This window comes from Centruroides sculpturatus, unplaced genomic scaffold, assembly GCF_000671375.1.
Source record: "Centruroides sculpturatus isolate CEXI.00-Female unplaced genomic scaffold, Cexi_2.0 scaffold528, whole genome shotgun sequence".
Classification (NCBI taxonomy): domain Eukaryota; kingdom Metazoa; phylum Arthropoda; class Arachnida; order Scorpiones; family Buthidae; genus Centruroides; species Centruroides sculpturatus.
In genome coordinates, this window is record NW_019384819.1 from 209,919 (window position 1) to 229,397 (window position 19,479).

At 33.1% G+C, this 19,479-nt stretch overlaps 1 protein-coding gene across 1 annotated transcript in view; it reads left to right on the forward strand.

Annotated features, from left to right (window-relative positions):
* Nucleotides 1-19,479, forward strand: part of LOC111629899 (vacuolar protein sorting-associated protein 26B-like) — a 69,139-nt gene that overhangs the window by 15,270 nt on the left and 34,390 nt on the right. Inside the window, exons 2-3 of the mRNA XM_023373827.1 lie at nt 13,269-13,412; nt 18,193-18,268. Of these exons, the coding sequence (XP_023229595.1) occupies nt 13,269-13,412; nt 18,193-18,268 (220 nt within the window). The remainder of the gene's footprint in view (nt 1-13,268; nt 13,413-18,192; nt 18,269-19,479) is intronic.

The window sequence follows — 19,479 nt, forward strand, 5'->3', positions numbered from 1 at the left end:
TTACAAAATACCATCATGTACTAGGATCGCTTGACTGTGAAATAGCCGAATTGGTCGCCGATCTAATATCCCAACCGTTGACGAACACGCCCTACACGGACCTAAAAACGCGATTAATCGACGAGTTCGAAGAATCCGAAAGTAGGAAGGCGAAAAAATTACTCCTAGAAATCGAGCTAGGAGACAAAAGGCCCTCGGCACTACTAAGAGAAATGCGGGCACTGGCCGGTACACAAGTAACGGACGAATTCCTTAGAACGCTCTTTCTACAGAGGTTGCCTAACAACGTACGTTCAGTTTTAGTGACCAAACAAGACAGTCTCCATACCTTGGCCGCTATGGCTGACAAAATTATGGAGATAACCAGTCCTAATTCAGACATTTGTTCCACCAGTGGTGCAACCGCACACCAAACAGATCGGCTCTCTCGTTTGGAGAAAGCTGTATCAGAACTTGCCATTTCGATCCACGAGTTACGAGCACGTTCCCCATCACGCTCAGAGAGACGAAGGCGCTCTCCCAGTCCAAATGTACCGGGTTATAATGTTTGTTGGTACCACTTCAAGTTCAAAGCTAATGCCAGGAAGTGCACCCCACCATGTTCTTTTAAACGTGTCATCAAGGAAGCCTCGGGAAACGACTAAGCCCCGCTCTCTCTGCCACTCAGAGGAGCGGGGAGAAAACATCCAATCGCTTATTTATTTTTGATACTACCACTGGTCGCAGATTCCTGGTAGACTCGGGGGCAGACATCTCTGTCTTACCTCCCACCACCCTAGAGAAACGACATATCAGTAATCGTCAACTTTATGCAGCTAATGGCTCCGTAATACCTACATATGGGGAGCGCCTCCTTAAACTTGATATTGGACTCCGACGGACGTTTTGCTGGCCATTTACCTTAGCGGACGTACAACACCCTATTATAGGAGCAGACTTTCTAAGTCACTTTGGCATTCTTGTGGATTTAAAGAATAGGTGCTTGAGAGATAATCTCACTCACTTGGCAACCCCAGGAACTACCACCGCCACTAATCAGCAAACTGTGCTAATGGTATCACCCCAACAGAAGTATTCCAAGCTTCTTTCGGAGTTTCCCAACCTCTTGAAGGAACAACCTACATACCAACAAGTTAGTGACCATAATGTTTACCACACAATCGTCACGACAGGAGCTCCAGTCACTGCTAAGCCGAGACGACTCCCTCCTGATAAGCTTGCACAGGCAAAGCTGGAATTCCAACAGATGATAGACATGGGAATATGCAGGCCCTCCAAAAGTTGCTGGTCCAGCCCCCTACATCTTGTTCCCAAGAAGGACGGCTCATGGCGTCCTTGTGGGGACTATCGGGCCTTGAACGCTATCACGATACCAGACCGGTACCCGATACCCCACCTTCAAGATTTCAATTGCCAACTGAGAGGCAAATCCATCTTTTCTAAAATAGACCTGGTGCGGGCATTCCACCATATACCTGTGGCACCAGAGGATGTCCCAAAAACGGCTGTGATCACACCCTTTGGCTTATTTGAATTTTTAAAATTACCATTTGGACTACGCAATGCTGCCCAGTCATTTCAAAGATATATCCACAATATTTTACGTGAATTAGACTTTGTCTACTCGTACCTTGATGATCTTCTCGTCGCATCTCAGTCAGAGGAGGAGCACTTGTTTCATTTAAGAACACTGTTCACAAGGCTGCACAGACACGCCATTAACATCAACCTGTCAAAGTGTGTTTTTGGTGTGCAGGAGGTTTCTTTCCTGGGCTACAACGTCTCCCAAGCAGGAATTGTACCCCTGCCTGAGCGAGTCCAGACCATCCGAAACTTTCCACGCCCAGATAACATAGAACAGCTCAGAAAGTTTCTAGGGCTAGTCAACTTTTACAGACGTTCACTACCCAACACGGCACGCACGCAACAAGCTCTCTTTGATTTGTGCAAAGACACCAGGAAAAGAGACAAACGTAAAGTGCAATGGACCCCAGAGTCAATTGCAGTCTTTGAACGACTCAAAGAGGAACTAGCAGGTGCTACCCTCTTGGCCCATCCCTCCACTGACCTTCCAATGATGCTGATGGTGGATGCATCAGACTTTGCTATAGGAGCAGCTCTTCAACAGAAGAATAGTTCCATTGTCGAACCTCTAGGCTTCTTTTCTAAGACACTAACCAAACCACAGGCAAACTACAGCACGTACGACCGTGAACTCTTAGCGGCATATTCAGCCGTGCGATACTTCCGCCACATCTTAGAAGGCAGGAATTTCACAATATATACCGATCATAAACCCCTAACCTACGCATTCCAGCAGCGTTCAGATAAGGCATCCCCTCGCCAACTCCGTCATTTAGACTACATAGGCCAATTTACCACAGATATCAGGTACATACCAGGGAAGGACAACGTAGCAGCAGATGTCTGCTCAAGAATCAGCTCTATTTTTCTCCCAACAGGAATACCGCTGGAAGATATTGCCGCTACACAAGCTGTGGACAAAGAGCTTGCTCAACTTCAACAGTCACAAACATGTTCACTGAAATTTGAAAAGGTTCGCCTCGAAAACGGAATTGAAGTGACATGCGATATCTCAACCGGTAAACACAGGCCTTATGTACCTGAACAGTTCCGCCGACTAGTTTTTGACTCACTACATGGTTTAGCACATCCTGGAATGAGGGGTTCAGTGGATCTGGTCAGCAAACGCTTTGTTTGGCCATCAATGAGGAAAGATGTCAGGTTGTGGGCTAAAACCTGCATCGCATGTCAGAAAGTCAAAGTAGGAAGACACACTAACAGTGCAGTGGGGACCTACAGCCAAGTCGATCGCCGTTTTTTTCACATCAACGTCGATATAGTGGGTCCCTTGCCATCTTGCCAAGGTTTTACTTATCTAGTAACAATCATAGACAGATTTTCACGTTGGCCAGAAGCCATACCGGTGGCAGACATCTCAGCTGAGACTATAGCCAATGTAATCCTTTCTACATGGATTGCACGCTTTGGCATACCACGTATTATAACCACTGACAGGGGTCGCCAGTTTGAATGTCAACTTTTTGCTGACCTCACCAAAGCCCTGGGAATTAACCACATTAAGACAACAGCTTACCACCCAGCCGCAAACGGAAAAATTGAACGGTGGCATCGTCAGCTCAAGTCCTCGCTGAGAGCTCAGCTGACCGATAATTGGGTTGCTAAACTCCCAACCATCCTCTTGGGGCTAAGATCCTATGTCATCCCCAATTATAACACTACAGCAGCAGAGATTACGTACGGCGAACCCATTGCACTGCCTTCTGATCTCCTCGCTGACCATGAGACTACTTCTGCCAATAATTTTCCTACATTGATCTGCAGGTTAAAAGATCACATGAGGTCGATTCGCCCAGTCAGAGATGTCCACCACTCTTCTAAAAATATATTTTTACACCCGGAGTTGATGACTGCCTCACACGTCTTCGTGCGTCATGATGCATCACGCAAACCATTACAACCAATCTATGATGGCCCTTTCCGTGTCTTACGACGCTCAGAGAAACACTTCGACTTAGATACACCTCGAGGAAAGCAAACTGTTTCAATCGACCGCCTCAAACCCGCTTTCTTTCTGAAAGTTACAACCACTCCTTCGCCATTCTCCAACAGTGACGATGGACCTGTCGATAGAAACGACCACCTACCGGATGAGACCACGCAAATCCAGGCACCTTTTCCACGGACGACTCGTTCTGGACGAACTGTACGTTTCCCGTCTAAGTTCCTGAGCGTTGTCACTGGGGAGGGAGTATGTGGCCAACCTGGCAACACTTACCGCGTCCTTAGTTTTCGGTCTTTGTCTCCCGGACAGTCTGTCTGACCACGTGTACGACACTGCCGGCACTCTGTACAGTATTCGAGCGCTTAATAAATTTGTTTTATTAATTGAAATCTGCAATTAATTGATCAAGACTCCAAATCATGAATTTTTTTTCACTTTTGCAACCAAACCATCATTGACAACAGAAGACCAGCCACTCCATGCTTTGTCATGAACATCAGTGCGTTCAGCATTGAATTGTCAAACCCACTTTCTAACCATTTCATCACTCATTACATTTTCACCATAAATCTCTACAAGTTGACGATGAATTTCAACTGGCTTAACATTCTTTGCATTCAAAAACTGTATTACAGAATGCACTTCACAGTCGGCGGGATCGGCAATAGTCTTAAACATTTTGAACACTCACTGCACATGGAAAAACAACACAATCTGGCTGTAATGGCATCATTGGATTGATAATCAACCAGAGAGACGTGTACGCAGGCGCTGAACTGCGATACTACCACTGCAGTTGCGGTAGAACGAAACGGTACTTACTTTCCGGACACGCCTCATATTTAGATGTAGGAAAAAAAAAGTAAAAAAGTTGGTAAAAAAGTAATAAAGTAAGAATTGATTGTTGAATTTAATTCTTTTCACTTGTGATTTTTGAGTTTCTTCAAAGTCAGGAAAACTGAGTAATTTTAACTCGTTAGTTTAAAAGAGAACTTTAAATATTTTTTGGACTTTTTAAGTTTTTAAAATTTATAAATAACCGATCCCATTGCTTTTATTTATTTTTTATATACTGTAATGATTTCTATAATCTTCTCTTTTAAATGCTATTATCCAGCAAAATCTGTCATGCTCCAGATAGGGCCATTTCCTCCTTATAATTAATACATGTACTATTTATTCCTGCCTTAAATATCTCTATGGCTTCTAGCCATTTTAATTGTTGAGGGTTGGAGTTAGTTATAATGATCTTCACTGCATCCAGGCCCGCCCTTATCTCCTATTCTGTTGCATATGTGGCAAGGGCCGTTGTGTTTCTACCGTGCTGTATGTCTAAATCGTGTTTTTTCAGTCTCACTTTTAATGAACGTTTCGTTGAACTGATATGTGTCATTTGTCTGCCACATTAGGTTGTCTTCTAGTGGTAATGTGTATACTCTTGATAGCTTTTCGGGGTTTGGTGGATCCTTGCCATTGCTTAGTATCCTAAAGACTGACATCTTCTGTATGCAATATTTATTCCTCCTCTTTTGGCTATCATGTTATAGATTGATTTCAGTGTTGGATTATACATGATAGGTATCATCTCTTTTTCTTCCTCATGTATATTCATTGGTGACCCTGTCTGGTTATTGGAGGCTTCTTGGGAAATTTCATGTCTTTTAGACAAATTTTCAATGAGAGTATTGTTGTATCCATGGGCTACTGCAATATTTTTTATATGTAGGAGTTCGTTTGTAAGAGCTTGTTGCGTCAACAAGTGCGTGTGAGCTCTTCTCACTAACGCTCAGCAAGCTGCGAATTTGTATGTGAAAGGATCGCACGAATCTTTTGGAATATATTTGGGGAAGGTACTAGGTTTCCGGTATACAGATGTAAGTATGTTAGTTCCTTCGAAGTTGATATCATGTCTAAGAAATGTACATTTGAAGTGTCATGTTGCTCCACTCTAAAGATAGCCCATATGGATTATTGTTCATGGCTTCTAGGAAGAGTTTTAGGTCGGTTCCACCTTCCAAAATATGATAATGTATATAACATTCATCTCCTCCATCAAATGCCATATATACTGATTTTGCTCTGCTGATCTTCATGCCCCTCTCTCTCAGCACTTTTTTCCATTCTTCCAGCTTCTTCTCTACCTTATCTTGTTTCTTCACACAGCTCAATTTCATTTGTAAACAGTGTACTCCATGGTGCCTTGTTCTGACATCTTTCACCAATACATCATCACCAAATTGAACAGAAATGGGCTAAGGGCTGAGCCCTGGTGCAGTCCAACTCTCACAGTGAATCTGCACTACTATTTTTCTTTGGGAACACCAAAAAAGTCTTACATACTTTTTTGGTATTCCCTTTGCCCTCATCCATTTCCATATATCCTGTCATATGCTTTCTCCAGGGCCTGTATTCTAACCATTGTCTCTTATCTCTGAGAGATATTGTCTACATCACAAGCCAGTTGCTGATTGGCTAATCATTTGTTTACATCTTGAGATGCATCTCTCCAAATGTGATTCTGGACAACTTTTACTCTCAGAGATTTTCTTGTCTCTCAGACTAGCAGGTAGTTGTTCTTTCAACCAATCTTTCGTCTGTTGCCTTGATTTTGTTGTATCCAATATGGACAACTGGATGCTACTCATGCTGTACGATTGTATTAGAGAATGCTCTCTATTTTGGGAAAGAATATTTCAAGAGAGAAAATGCTTCTGTTTTTTTCCGGTGCCCACTTGGGAATGCCACTGATTCGGTTTTTTTTTAATTATCATCAAATACTGAACTATTGAATATGATGTTAATCTTATTTGTTTCTCTTAGTGTTTTTCAAAATATTACCATCTAATTTCTCCTTAACTAAGTACGTACACTTTTCTAACTTAGGTTATTAAAGTTTTTATTTGTTAAGGGACAATTTGACATTACAATCTGCAAAAATGTTATAAAACAAAAGTCATACCTTTATCAAAATTTTGTGCTTTATTTGAACTCTTGCTTTCCTTACCACATGATCTATAATTATGTACTCTGCATTTTTGAAAATTTTACAATTTCATTAGTTAAAATTCTATCTGTGTTGCACATTCAGATAATCTGAACATGTATAATCAACCTAATAGAATCATGATGTGAACAGCAAAGACGAGATTGTTACGAACAACCAGAGTCACCTGTCTGAGAGATGAATTTCGTTTCTCGTTTGATGTCATTTGTCTTTGAAAGAAGAAACGAGAGATAAAGTGACCAGAATACAGCCCCAGGAATACCATGAATACCATATGCAGTTCTGTCTGCATCTCTCTGTACCTTTCCATCAGCTGCTTTAGAGAAAAGATTGCATCTATTGTTCTTCGTGGCATGAAATTAAATGTTCCTCACTATACTTGCCTTTTCCTTAACCTTCCTTCCACAATTTTCTCCCAGGTCTTCATTGAATGTGATATCAATTTAATTCCTTTGTAATTTCCATATTCCTGCACATCTTTTCCTTCATAAATTGGCACCAAAATACTTTTCCTCTACTTATCTGGTATTCTCTCTTGCTGCCACAGCTTTTTCGTAAGATCCCATACAATATTAATTAATGCCCTCTTTGCCAAACATTTCCATACCTCAGCTGGGATCTGATCATCTCCTGTTACTTTCCTATTTTTCATTTTTCTAAATGCCCTTTCCACCATCTTCTTGCTTATATCTGCTGCCACTCCTTCATTTACTCCCCATCTTCACATAGTACTCTTGGATTTTCCTCATTTGGCAGCTTCCAAAAATAATTCTTCCATCTTTATCTTCTCTCAGTCTTGTAACACTTTACCATTCTCATTTTTTATCTGTTTTATTGATTCAAAATCCTTTGCTGCCTTATCACTCACTTTCATAAATCTTATCAGCTGTATATCTCCATCTTTTCTTTCCAGTTCCTCATAGGACTTAGCCACTGCCTTTGCTATTATCATAGCCCTTTCTGCCTTTTTGCTTACCATCTTATATGTTTTTTATCTTTCATGTTACTTGACATTTCCCATTTTTTCTTTATTTCCTTTTTCTTTTATTGCAAATTTCACCTCCTTGTTCCATCACCAAGCCTCTTCCATAGGATCCATAGAATGACCCTTTTTCTGATATTTTTCCCAATACCGTCTCTCTAACTTGACTTATAATATGAATATTAAACTCCTATCATTCCTGCACATCTTCCAGTAACTTTATTTTCAAGCACCTTTTTTTTAAACTCTATGCAGGTTCCCCTTTCAATTTCCACCACTTTATCCTTTGTTCTTTCTTTCCTGATATCTTCAGATTTTTTTTGTCCACTATTATTACCCAATCAACTACTGCCAATCTGTTGTACAGTTACACTTTCTCCATTAATCACCTTACAATTCCTCATTTCCTTAAGATGTTTCCTATAATACATAAAGTAGTCAATCTGGCTTATTCTATACCACTCTTGTATGTTATAAACTGATTCTTCTTCTTTTTGAAGTAAGTGTTGACTATTGCCAGGTCAAATGCTACTGTGTATTCCACTATTCTATCTCCCACTCTAATTCTATCACCTGTACTCCATCCATTGTACACATTTCTTTCTTCTATATCTTTGCATATATCCATTTAAATCTCTCCCAATGATCAATCTCTCACTCTCTGGTATTTCCATTACCATTTCATCTAATTCTGCCTGAAAATAATTATTTTTTCTCCTGAATTCTGTTTGGGGAGCATGCACACATTATTGTGACAAAACTTCCTCGTATCTCCAGCTTAACACTCATAATCCTGTCACTTCTAATTACCTCACAAGTACCATTTCTTAAACTCTTGTCAAATATAATATGTATTCTATTCTTCCCCTTTTCACCTGTTCTCCAGAGGACAGTTTATAGCTATTTCCAGCTCCCTTGCTTTATCTCCTTTCTACCTATTTTCCTTCAAGCATAAGATCCTCAGCCTTATTTATTTCATCAAGTCTGCTCTTTCCATTCATTGTCCCAATGTTGAACATTCTTCTCATTCTAACATTAAAAACCCTCCTCTTTTCCTTTCATTGGACTAACTTATTTAGTCAAAGCTGTCCTTGGTTCGATAGCCAAAACTCGTTTCTTGCAGTTTTTGGATAAAATGACTTCACATCACTTGCAGAGTATGACCAAATTCTTGTACCTCTCTTATCTTGTTTGGTTTTGGCATACAAGTTTTACAGTTGGATGCTGTTCCCAACACCAACCTTCACTTTTTAGTGGGCTTACCGACAGGCACCTAATGGACTAGCTTGACCTCTCTGTGACTGGTATTTAAAATAATTCATTGTTTTTTTTTTATTATAAGTTTTATTACTCTTAAAGATGCGCAAACTTTTAGATAAAGTAAAAGTTTGCGCACACATTATTGTATGCGCAAACTTTATAAATAGTAATTAGTTTATTTTCACTAATTACTATTTATTTTCTTGAAGCAAAGTTTAAATGCTTATTTTAATAGTTTGCATGTATAAAATTTAAAATTATTGTGTACTTACATTTTCTAAAACTGAAGAGATTTTGCAATAATTTGAAAAAGATCAAAACAATTATCTGTCTTTTTGAATTATAAATAGCAAATATGTCTGTCCAGAAAATATTAAATTGTAAAAATTTAATCTATTATTTGATGTATTTAAAAATATGACTAATATATCATATCCCAGATTAAATCAGTCAGTTGTAAAAAATATAATATTAATTTTTTGAATGAATAATATTTTTTCCTGGATTTATGTATGTTGTTTTTTAAATCTATTTTTCTATATAATTAATTAAAAATTTATGTTTCTTTTAAATCTTAAATTCATTTACTTGTTTTTAGCATTTGAAACAATCATTAGTACAGTAATACCCCGAACTTATGCGATAGGTGGGACCGAGCGATAACCATGTAAGTCGAATTCACATAAATCGGGGTATAATTTCGCAATTTGTGTAAAATCCAAGTCGGATGTATGTAAGCTAATAAATGTTCTCGTTAATCTTATCTCGTCTTTTGATTCATTCGCGGTTGTAAGAAATCACCACATAGAGTCTCTCGAGTCTCCGTAGATATAACAAACACAGAAATAAATAACACAAAATAAATTGTAGCTATGTGTTGATTTCGCGCTACACGTCCGAACATATAAGCTGAACAATAGTATGGGGGGAGTGAGTAATCAAGAGTTGTGTGACGCTCAAACAAAAGACAAATCGACGAGATTTGAAAATCTCATAACTCCGGGTTCGCGTAAGTTGAGGTATTACTGTATAACAATTGATTTGATTAATTTTTTCACAATTCTGTATAAAAGAATAGCCTAATACAGAGGTGGCAAACCTATGGCGTGTAATATATAATAAGATTTCAATTTATCACCTGATCAGCCTTTTTGCAATCACTTTCTTTACATTTATTCTAATTAAAGCATAATCATTTCATTTATTTAAATATCATTATTCAAAATCTAACATTTTGGCTCACACAAACATTTTTAATGATAAATATGCTTACTATATGATGTGTAGACAGACAAAGGCTCACCATCTCTGGTCTAATGTCTAGTGATGAAAGTAGATAGTATAGACAATATACATCAGTTATCAATAAGGCCAGGACATCTAAACACAAATTATGTAAATAGTTGATTTTTAGTGCCTAGATGTTCTAGTCTTAGTTTTCAAGTACATCATAGAAGGAAATAATATAGTTTATAGATGTGTATGTGCACATTAATAGGAAGAAAAGTATAAGATACATTTAAATATAGAGTAGTAGGGAATAAGTTTAAAGTGTTTAAATGAATATTGAAGAATTATTATTTTTAATTATAATAAATTATAATAATAAAGCTTACTATGGATATTCCTTGATTTATGTGGTTAATTAATCCTTCAATGCTAATGTGTGTATCAAACTCACATTAATCAAATACAGTGGTACCTTGGTACTCAACCAATCAATCACCACCTGCTAGAACAAATTTTTGGTTACCAACACCTTATTTGCTTAGAAAAATATATCTGCGTTAAGTAAAGACAGTTGTTAAAGCTACATTAATTAAAATTTCTGCTGCATATAAAAAGAGATTGACACAATTAATTTTTCACATTAGTCAAATTTTGCATTAAGCAAGGATACCTGTATTTTAATTATTATATTTGAATTTATAAAACTATGTGCTATAATAAGTAATGAAGTTTGAAAAGTTTTTATAAAAGAATAACCACCCTTCAGTAAATCTCTATGTAAACTTCCCTAAACTGTGTGCTTCCACAAGCTTGAAGAATATCAAGACAGTAGCTAATTTCACTTGAAATTTTGTAACTGTAGCAACTGATTGTTAGAAAATTTTTTTTATTGAGGAATTCATGATCATTTAAAACTTAACATAATGATGCTCTATCTTGCTAAAAGAAGACATATGGCTGTATTTTTCTAATTTAGGAACAGTGTGTACAGTTTTAGTATATCAAGGTAATGACCAAAGTCAGTTTTTGTAGGAAAAAAGTGGTCCAATCATAAGATTAATACCAGATGCTTATGTTGGGACTGTCATGCTCATACTTAGGAAATGAATGACAATTTTCAGATTCTCATATCAGGAAATTGTGTTAACTTTACTAAACAAGTGGAATGTGTTTCAGTAGTGAAAACAACATTATACAAAAATGTTCACCTTGATTCACATTCACATTCAATTACTAAATGACAAATTTTTCATGTAGGTTGTCATTAGATTTTAATCTCCTGGATGATTGTAGTTGTGAATTTGTCTCTTTAATCCGATTTTCAGTTCGGTAGACTTATCATATACAGCATTCAGGTTATGAACTTCCTTTATTGATTTGTCATATGCATTTCGGACTCAATTGTAATTTAAGTCCCTCTTCAGTACAAACTGTTTAAAAAATTTATATACAATTACTTAAAAATTATATACAATTAGTGAGATTACAAAAAATTCTTCACGTGTAGATAATATTTACTGACATAAAACTATTAAACAATATACGTTACCTCAGATTCTGTTTTCTAAAAACCTCGTGTATAATTGGTAACGTTGTAAAAGAATAAAAATACAGCCATTTAAAAAACACTTCAACTACATATTCACATTAATACGTTGCACCTAATATATCAATATATTTATAATTATTACTTTATAACATTGTATATTTTTACATCAAAAAACTTAACAATACTCACACTTTACAAATGTTCATAAAAACCTTTACAATTACAACTTTTTTCAAGAAAAATTCGTATGCACTTTATTGAAATGTTGCAGTAATAATGAATGTTTTTTTCAGGTTAATTACTATTATATTGTAAAAGTGTTTTTTTCAGGTTAATTACTATTATATTGTAAAAGTGTGACTGTATCCTCTTAAGTGTGTTAATAGTAATTAACCTGAAAAAAACATTCATTATTACTGCAACATTTCAATAAAGTGCATACGAATTTTTCTTGAAAAAAGTTGTAATTGTAAAGGTTTTTATGAACATTTGTAAAGTGTGCAACGTATTAATGTGAATATGTAGTTGAAGTGTTTTTTAAATGGCTGTATTTTTATTCTTTTACAACGTTACCAATTATACACCGAGGTTTTTAGAAAACAGAATCTGAGTTTGTACTGAAGAGGGACTTAAATTACAATTGAGTCCGAAATGCATATGACAAATCAATAAAGGAAGTTCATAACCTGAATGCTGTATATGATAGTCTACCGAACTGAAAATCGGATTAAAGAGACAAATTCACAACGAAAATAGCAGCAGCCATAAGTGATTTTCTGGATGATTGTACTTTGTAAATATAAACTTTCAATGTTTTATGAATTAGCTTCTTGATAAAGCACTGAGTTCAGCGTTAATACGATTTTTCTTATATCGCAAGTACTTTCGACGAGTATTATATCATCGTCCTCAGACGAAAAAAGAACAAATTTGAAAATTAGAACGTGCAGAGTGTTCCAAGTAGAAAACGGAAATATATATATATATTTTTTTCTTGTCAATTTCTAAATTATAACGTTCGGTAATTCCGTTGGTCACGTGCAACAAGCTTTTGCGAGCGTTCGAAACATCTTAAATCCACACGACTAGCAGCGCATGCGTTGAGGAGCGCTTTTGTGGGCTTTTCAAACACGTGCAATAAGCTTTTGCGGGCGTTTCGATACTGTATTCTGTGGAAAGCTGGATCTGGCCTAAAAACAAGCAATAGTGTTTTTTAATCCAGATCAATTCCAGTAATGATCACATGTTTGAGAACAAACTCTTTGATGTACTGCTTGAGAGTGAACTTGCTAAAATTTGAGAGCCATTTGTGCACTGTACCAAAATGGCTCTCAGACTTGGTATAGGCTTAACATGTAATAAAAGACTTGGCAACTTGAAAAAACTTTTTTTTTTTTTTGTTTTATCTTATTTTTATAAAGTTAATTTATTGAGATTCAATCTCAAAAGTTTCAATAAATATATTTTTGCATTTTTATTTTTTACTTAAAGCTATAATATGGTATATTATGTATGAGTTATATTTTATTTAGTTATCATATTAGTGATAAAAGTGATAAACTTTACAATAGCAAGATAATTTTCAAAAGCTTTTTTAGCAATCAAAAAATGCTTTCGAAATGCTTCTTTATTTTTTTAAACATTCATTTTATTAAAATTTAATTAAAATATTTTTAACATCTTTCATTTAACTTAGAGTTTCTTTGGCTTGGGACAAACAGCGGATATTGATATAATATTAGATGGTGAAGACACACGAAAGTTGGCAGAAATTAAAACAGAAGATGGCAAAAAAGAAAAACACTACTTATATTATGATGGAGAAACTGTATCTGGAAAGGTAATGTATTTTGTTTTTATATAAAAATCATCAGACAGAGAAATTTATTTTCCAAGTGAAAAATTAAACTTGAATAAAGAAATACTGGTTAAATTAACAAATCACTTGTTGTTTTAATTGGAAAGAAATTTTGTGTAGTTTTTATATCGTAACAAATGAACTATGTTGTGATAAGATTTATGGAATATGAAAATATTTAGAATATTATGATAAAATATAACTTTCAAAAAGTTGACATTTAATTATTTTGTGTGTTTTTGTTCTTTACAATTTTTTTTCATGTATTTTGAATTTTTCAAAAATACCATAGTGTTCTGTGCCAACAGTAGCATATAACCTGTGTCATTTGATATCAGCTTCTAGTATTTATTAGTTTTACTCATATTAATATTGGTTTGATGGTGATATGAATAATTTGAGATTAATATTTGATTAAAATAATGCTTTTTAGCAAATTTATTTTCATGTTCTGAAAATAATAGTATTAAAATGATTTTTTTTTTCATTGTAAGCAAATATCATTGGATTTTAATCCAGCAATATGATTTGTTTACTATTATATTGTTACCAAATAAATCACTCAAGTACAGCTGGGTCAATAAATTTATTATTTGGTAACAAATTATATTGTAAGTTGTAACAGTTCTGCTCTAACTGAATGAACACAACTCATAAACTAGGTCAGCTTTCCTAGGCCAGAACACTGCTAGTTATATTCTATGGGAATGTATGACATATTCCCCATTAAGTTGCATTGTAACAATACTTTGTTTCATATATACTGTAATTGTATTTCAATGTATAATAAACTTCTGTTTTACATTAGGAAAATTTTAAATATTTTGAGAATAAATTATATTTTTAAAATTTTAGTGAAACTTGTGATAAAATATGAATTTTTGTATATGTAATGGATATGTAATATAATTATAACAAATACAATTCAACAATAGTTAAATAGTCTCTCTTCAGTAATTTAATACTTACAATTTTTCTTTTTTTAATTTACTTATATAATCATAATTATTATATATTTCAGTATTTATTTTTTAATATTTTGTTAAATTTTAAAATTAAATTGTAATAAAAATAACATTAGTAAATGGTATACAAATACAGTAGAATCTAGATTATCCAAGTCCAGTTAAGCTTCTACATTATCTGAGATGAACATTTAAACGTATACACTAGTTTTCTTTATTGTAATCCATAAAATAAAGTTTAAAATGATAATATGTATTACAAATTGATTTGTTTTTATTAAATAATAGTTCAGTGATAAAATTTATCACATTAAAATGTAACTATAGTATCCAATAAACCAAAGAAGTGTTTTTTAGTAGTTTCCATGAATGAAAATATAGTTCACTTCATGCCAGTGTTTAGAAACTAAATATAGGACACTTCCATGTTGTGCCGTTATTGACAGCAATTTGTTAAATTTCAAATACCTTTATTTTCGAGTTGACAGCTTTTTTCAAGCTGTCAACTCAAAAATAAAGGTATTTGATTTTGCTGAAGATGACGGTTATAAACTGTTGAAAGTACTAGCAAGTATATCTGAAATTTAACAAATCTCTGTCAATAATGCCGCAACACGGACGTGTTGTATATTTAACTAATAGTAATACACATTTTTATTTTTAAACTATTGTGTTTATATTAGCTGTATAATGGTGTAAAAATTGTTGTTCTTATATACGATTAACTTTAATAAGCTATAAAAAGAGGCTTAAAAGTGATATAATGTATAAATCTTACATTCATAATTGTTAATCTGAAATGGTTGTGGCCATAATATTTAAATTTTCAGTTATCTGAAATAGCATTGCTTCACATTATGTTGGATAATTAGGATTCTTTTGTATTAAAAATTTATCAAATGATGTATTTCTTAAATTGTGAACATTTAAGATTTTTACCATATTTTTATTAAAAAAAAAAATAGCTGTTATAAATTAATGATATATTACTATGAGAAAGATAAAACAACACTATAATATACATGTTTGCAAAAATAAACTTTTCAGTTAAAACTGTTCTTGATTGTTACCAATTTGATATAAATACAGGATGCATAGGAAAGTCCCTTTAAATTACAAATTCTTCAGAAAATTCTTGCGAACAGAGAGAATTTTCTGAAATTCATAGAGCTACAGCTATGCAAGTGAGATAACGGTATAGTAAAGCAACTATTCCCGACCTAATGCAAGCGACAGCAGTGCCCCTAGTGGTGAAATTTGGAAGATAGGCAGTGCAAAACAAAAACAGATAGAGTAAACTTTCTAATTAGAAAGTTTTAGAGCATCAATTAATTAGTATGAAAAGACATGGTTCACACGGATAAGATAAATTGTCGTGTGTATACCCAAAACTGTCCGAAAGCAATGTACACCATTTTGTGTTAACGTTTGAAAGGAATAGCCATAGGTATGAAGAAATATGTAATTTATTGCATAAAATATGTACTTACGTCAATACAGTTTGATAACATCACACAAAAAACAACGGAAAGGCAAACTGTCACACAGTTATAACAAGTTAATGTCGAGTATGTTCGAAAAGTTCGCCATTGCTCACAATACATGCCATTGTTATCAAACTTTATGCAATAAATTGTGTGTATTTCTTCATACCTATGGCTATTCATTTCAAACATTTACACAAAATGGCGTGCATTGCTTTCGGACATTTTTGGGTATACATGCAACAATTTATTTTATCCATGTGAACCACATATCTTTTTGTACTAATTAATTGATGCTCTAAAACTTTTTAATTGGAAAGTTTGCTCTATCTGCTTTCGTTTTTGATTTGCACTGCCTATCTTCCAAATTTCGCCACTAGGGGCGCTGCTGTCATTTGCATTAGGTTGGGTGTAATTGCTTTACTATACCATTACTCACTTGCACAGCTGTAGCTCTCTCTGTTTGCAAGAATTTTCTGGGTTAAAGGGACTTTCCTATGTACCCTGTATATTCTCATTACAAAAAAAAAAAATATTGTTATACATTGCTCTATGACTGTTAACTATAACTCTTCTTATTCAATAATATATATAATTATAATTTTAAAGCTTGATGAAAGTTGTTTTTATTTGAGAAATTATTATTATTTTGAAATTTAATTTAAAAAAAAACTTATATAAAATTATAATTATAATACCACATTGTTAATAGAAACAAAACATTTTCTTGACAATAGAATTTTAGCTTTTTTTTTTTTTTTTTCCTGCTGCAAATGCTGCTGTTTGCATATTAATCTTCCAAAAAAAGTAATTGGATTTTATGATTAAATTCAGTTAATTTTTATCGATATAGTATAAAATCAATAATTACTGCAGTTGAAATTGTCTTACACCAATGAGAATTCAAAGCAAACCTTTGTAATGTATTAAAAAAACAAACCTTGTTTTTTAACCACTTATCTATCTGATTTGATATGTGATGCTTTGTGACATCATTATATAGATGGTAAAAAAGATATTTCTATTTTCATATTCTTATTTCATTTATCTTTGATTATTTTATCTTTATTATTTATAATTATATTGTATAAATATTCATATTTACTTAAAAAATATCAAATAATGAAAAATGAATGCTGCCATCTTTATTATTATTATTATTTATTTTTATCAAAAGTGAAATTTTATGCAAACTTTTTATCAGATGAAAGTTTTTTTTATTTATTTATTTATTATTGTTGACAGACTTTCAGTTAATCTATACTACTATATAAAGAGAAAATGTATTTTTTGTTTGAGACCACTAACCGTGAAAACTACTGAACCAATCATTACCAAACTTTAACTGTAGCATCTTTATGATCTCTGGAATGTTTACCATTAATCAAACCTACAGATTTTTTATTAATTAAATAAAACTGCAATGGGTTTTTGTCTGTCTGTTTCTTTCTCTCTCTTCACTAGATGGCGACACACGCTGTCTATAAGAAAAGCTATTATATTTGAAGAACTGACATTAAATTATAATTAGTTAATTAGCAAAATCTTTGAGGAATTAAAAAAGTGACGTCATCACGCTAGATGGACGTATGTGTACAATACTTATGGCATGTTTTTGAATTGTTTCTGCAGGTAATTGTACAAAATATTCGAAATAGTTATTGGTGAATATTTTTGAGATTGATTGATAAATAATGCCGAGAGCTGCAAGAGCATGAATAGGAAGAAACAGTTCATAATTGTAGACGACGTGAATCTACACTTCTACAGCAAAGACTGGAAGGGCAATGAATTCGTTCGGCTCAGAATCAAATGCGTGCAGCAAGGAATTTTTTAGGTTTCACATCAATATAACTTATTCAGAAGTTTTATGATTTTATTTTTTTATATTTTGCAAAACTTTCCTGCAATACTACACATTGATCACTCAAAAATAATTAATGAACAATTAGTTCAAATTTTCTAAGTTCTATATGTATATAAGAGCAGGCAGGCAGCGACGGGGATGCTAGTATTTTATAAAATTTATGAGTATTGTAATTGAATTTTACATCCTGATTACTATAACTATGTTGTAATAAGGATATAAAATTTAAACATTTTTCATGTAATTTAATAGAAGATTGTCAATATTTTTCAATTTTATTCTTACAAATTTATTTAGTCAAATGCTTTTTCTGATTATTGTGTATTAATCTTTTAATATATAAATTAATTTACAATATTTATATAGAATAACAATAAGTATTTATGTATTTTTTTTGCTTTTCGTTATTTTCAATCAAGTAATCGATACTTTTTATTCTAAAATAGGTTAACATTACCATGAGAAAACCTGGTACAAGACTTGAACATCAGGGTGTTAAAATAGAATTTATTGGTCAAATCGGTATGTAATATTGCTATTTTAATATAAAAGAAAATAATGCAAATGAAATGGTATCATTTGTTTCTATAATATATCAATGCTAATTTATGAATATTCTAATAAATTTTCTTAATCAATTATGCATTACTTTAGAACATTTCATTAATTTCCACAATACAAATGTAGATATTTAAATTTGAATTAAAAAGATTGTTGATTGAAGATTTTATTTTTTCAGTCATCTCAAATTATATAAATGAACTATATTTTTAAATAACAGAGAACATAATTGCATTCAATATGCAACTTACAAAATAAAAATATACAATATATATAATATCATTACTGTGTTTTCAATAACATAATATTAGACAACAGAAACTGGTTTTGTAATCAGTTTTTAAGTGGTCACCTCTACATAAAGGACAGTTTTTGAAAGTACCAATTTTTTTTCCTCTATTGACTTCATTGAAAATGCTTGGTAGTTAAATGGTCAGATGCTTGATGCAGCCAATGATTTACTGCACATTACTTATACAATAAGTTATACAATAATTTAATGGTCAGTTAATATAAAGTAAAAAAATTAATATATAGTAAACTCCTGCTAACTTGGACAACCTTCACTACCTATTAATCCAAGTTTATGAAAGTTTAAGTTATGGCGAGGTTTTCTGTGATGACACAAAAAAACAAGATGATGGATGTATGTGCAGTACAGTAATTTATTATGATCAGCTCTATATAGAGTTTTACTTATTTCGGTTATACTGTGGAACTTATTATTACAGGAAATAAGCTCAAAAATCTCATGACAGTACAGTATGTGGCAATGTATAATCTTTAATAACTTACTGTAGTAATCTCTAATGCATGGTATCGTAAAGACTTGGAGATTAAAACACTTGTCTAATTTATTAAAATCAAAACTCTTACAATTTCATTATATCAATAATTATAATTACACTCTAATTAAAATTTTTCTGTTGTCAAAAAATTTTAAATTGCTGTACTGCTTTTTTGAAAAATTTGTCCAAATTGGTAGGAATTTATTGTATTTCTAAAATATTGAAAGTCTGCAGATAATTCAGCATACATCATGGAAACAAAAACAGTTAAAACCAGAAATACTTTTTTCACATATATAAAAATTAAAAATTTACTGTTAAATTTTAATTTTTGGTAACAAGTTTTTTTATTACTTTAAAATTAAAATTAGATATAATTAAAAT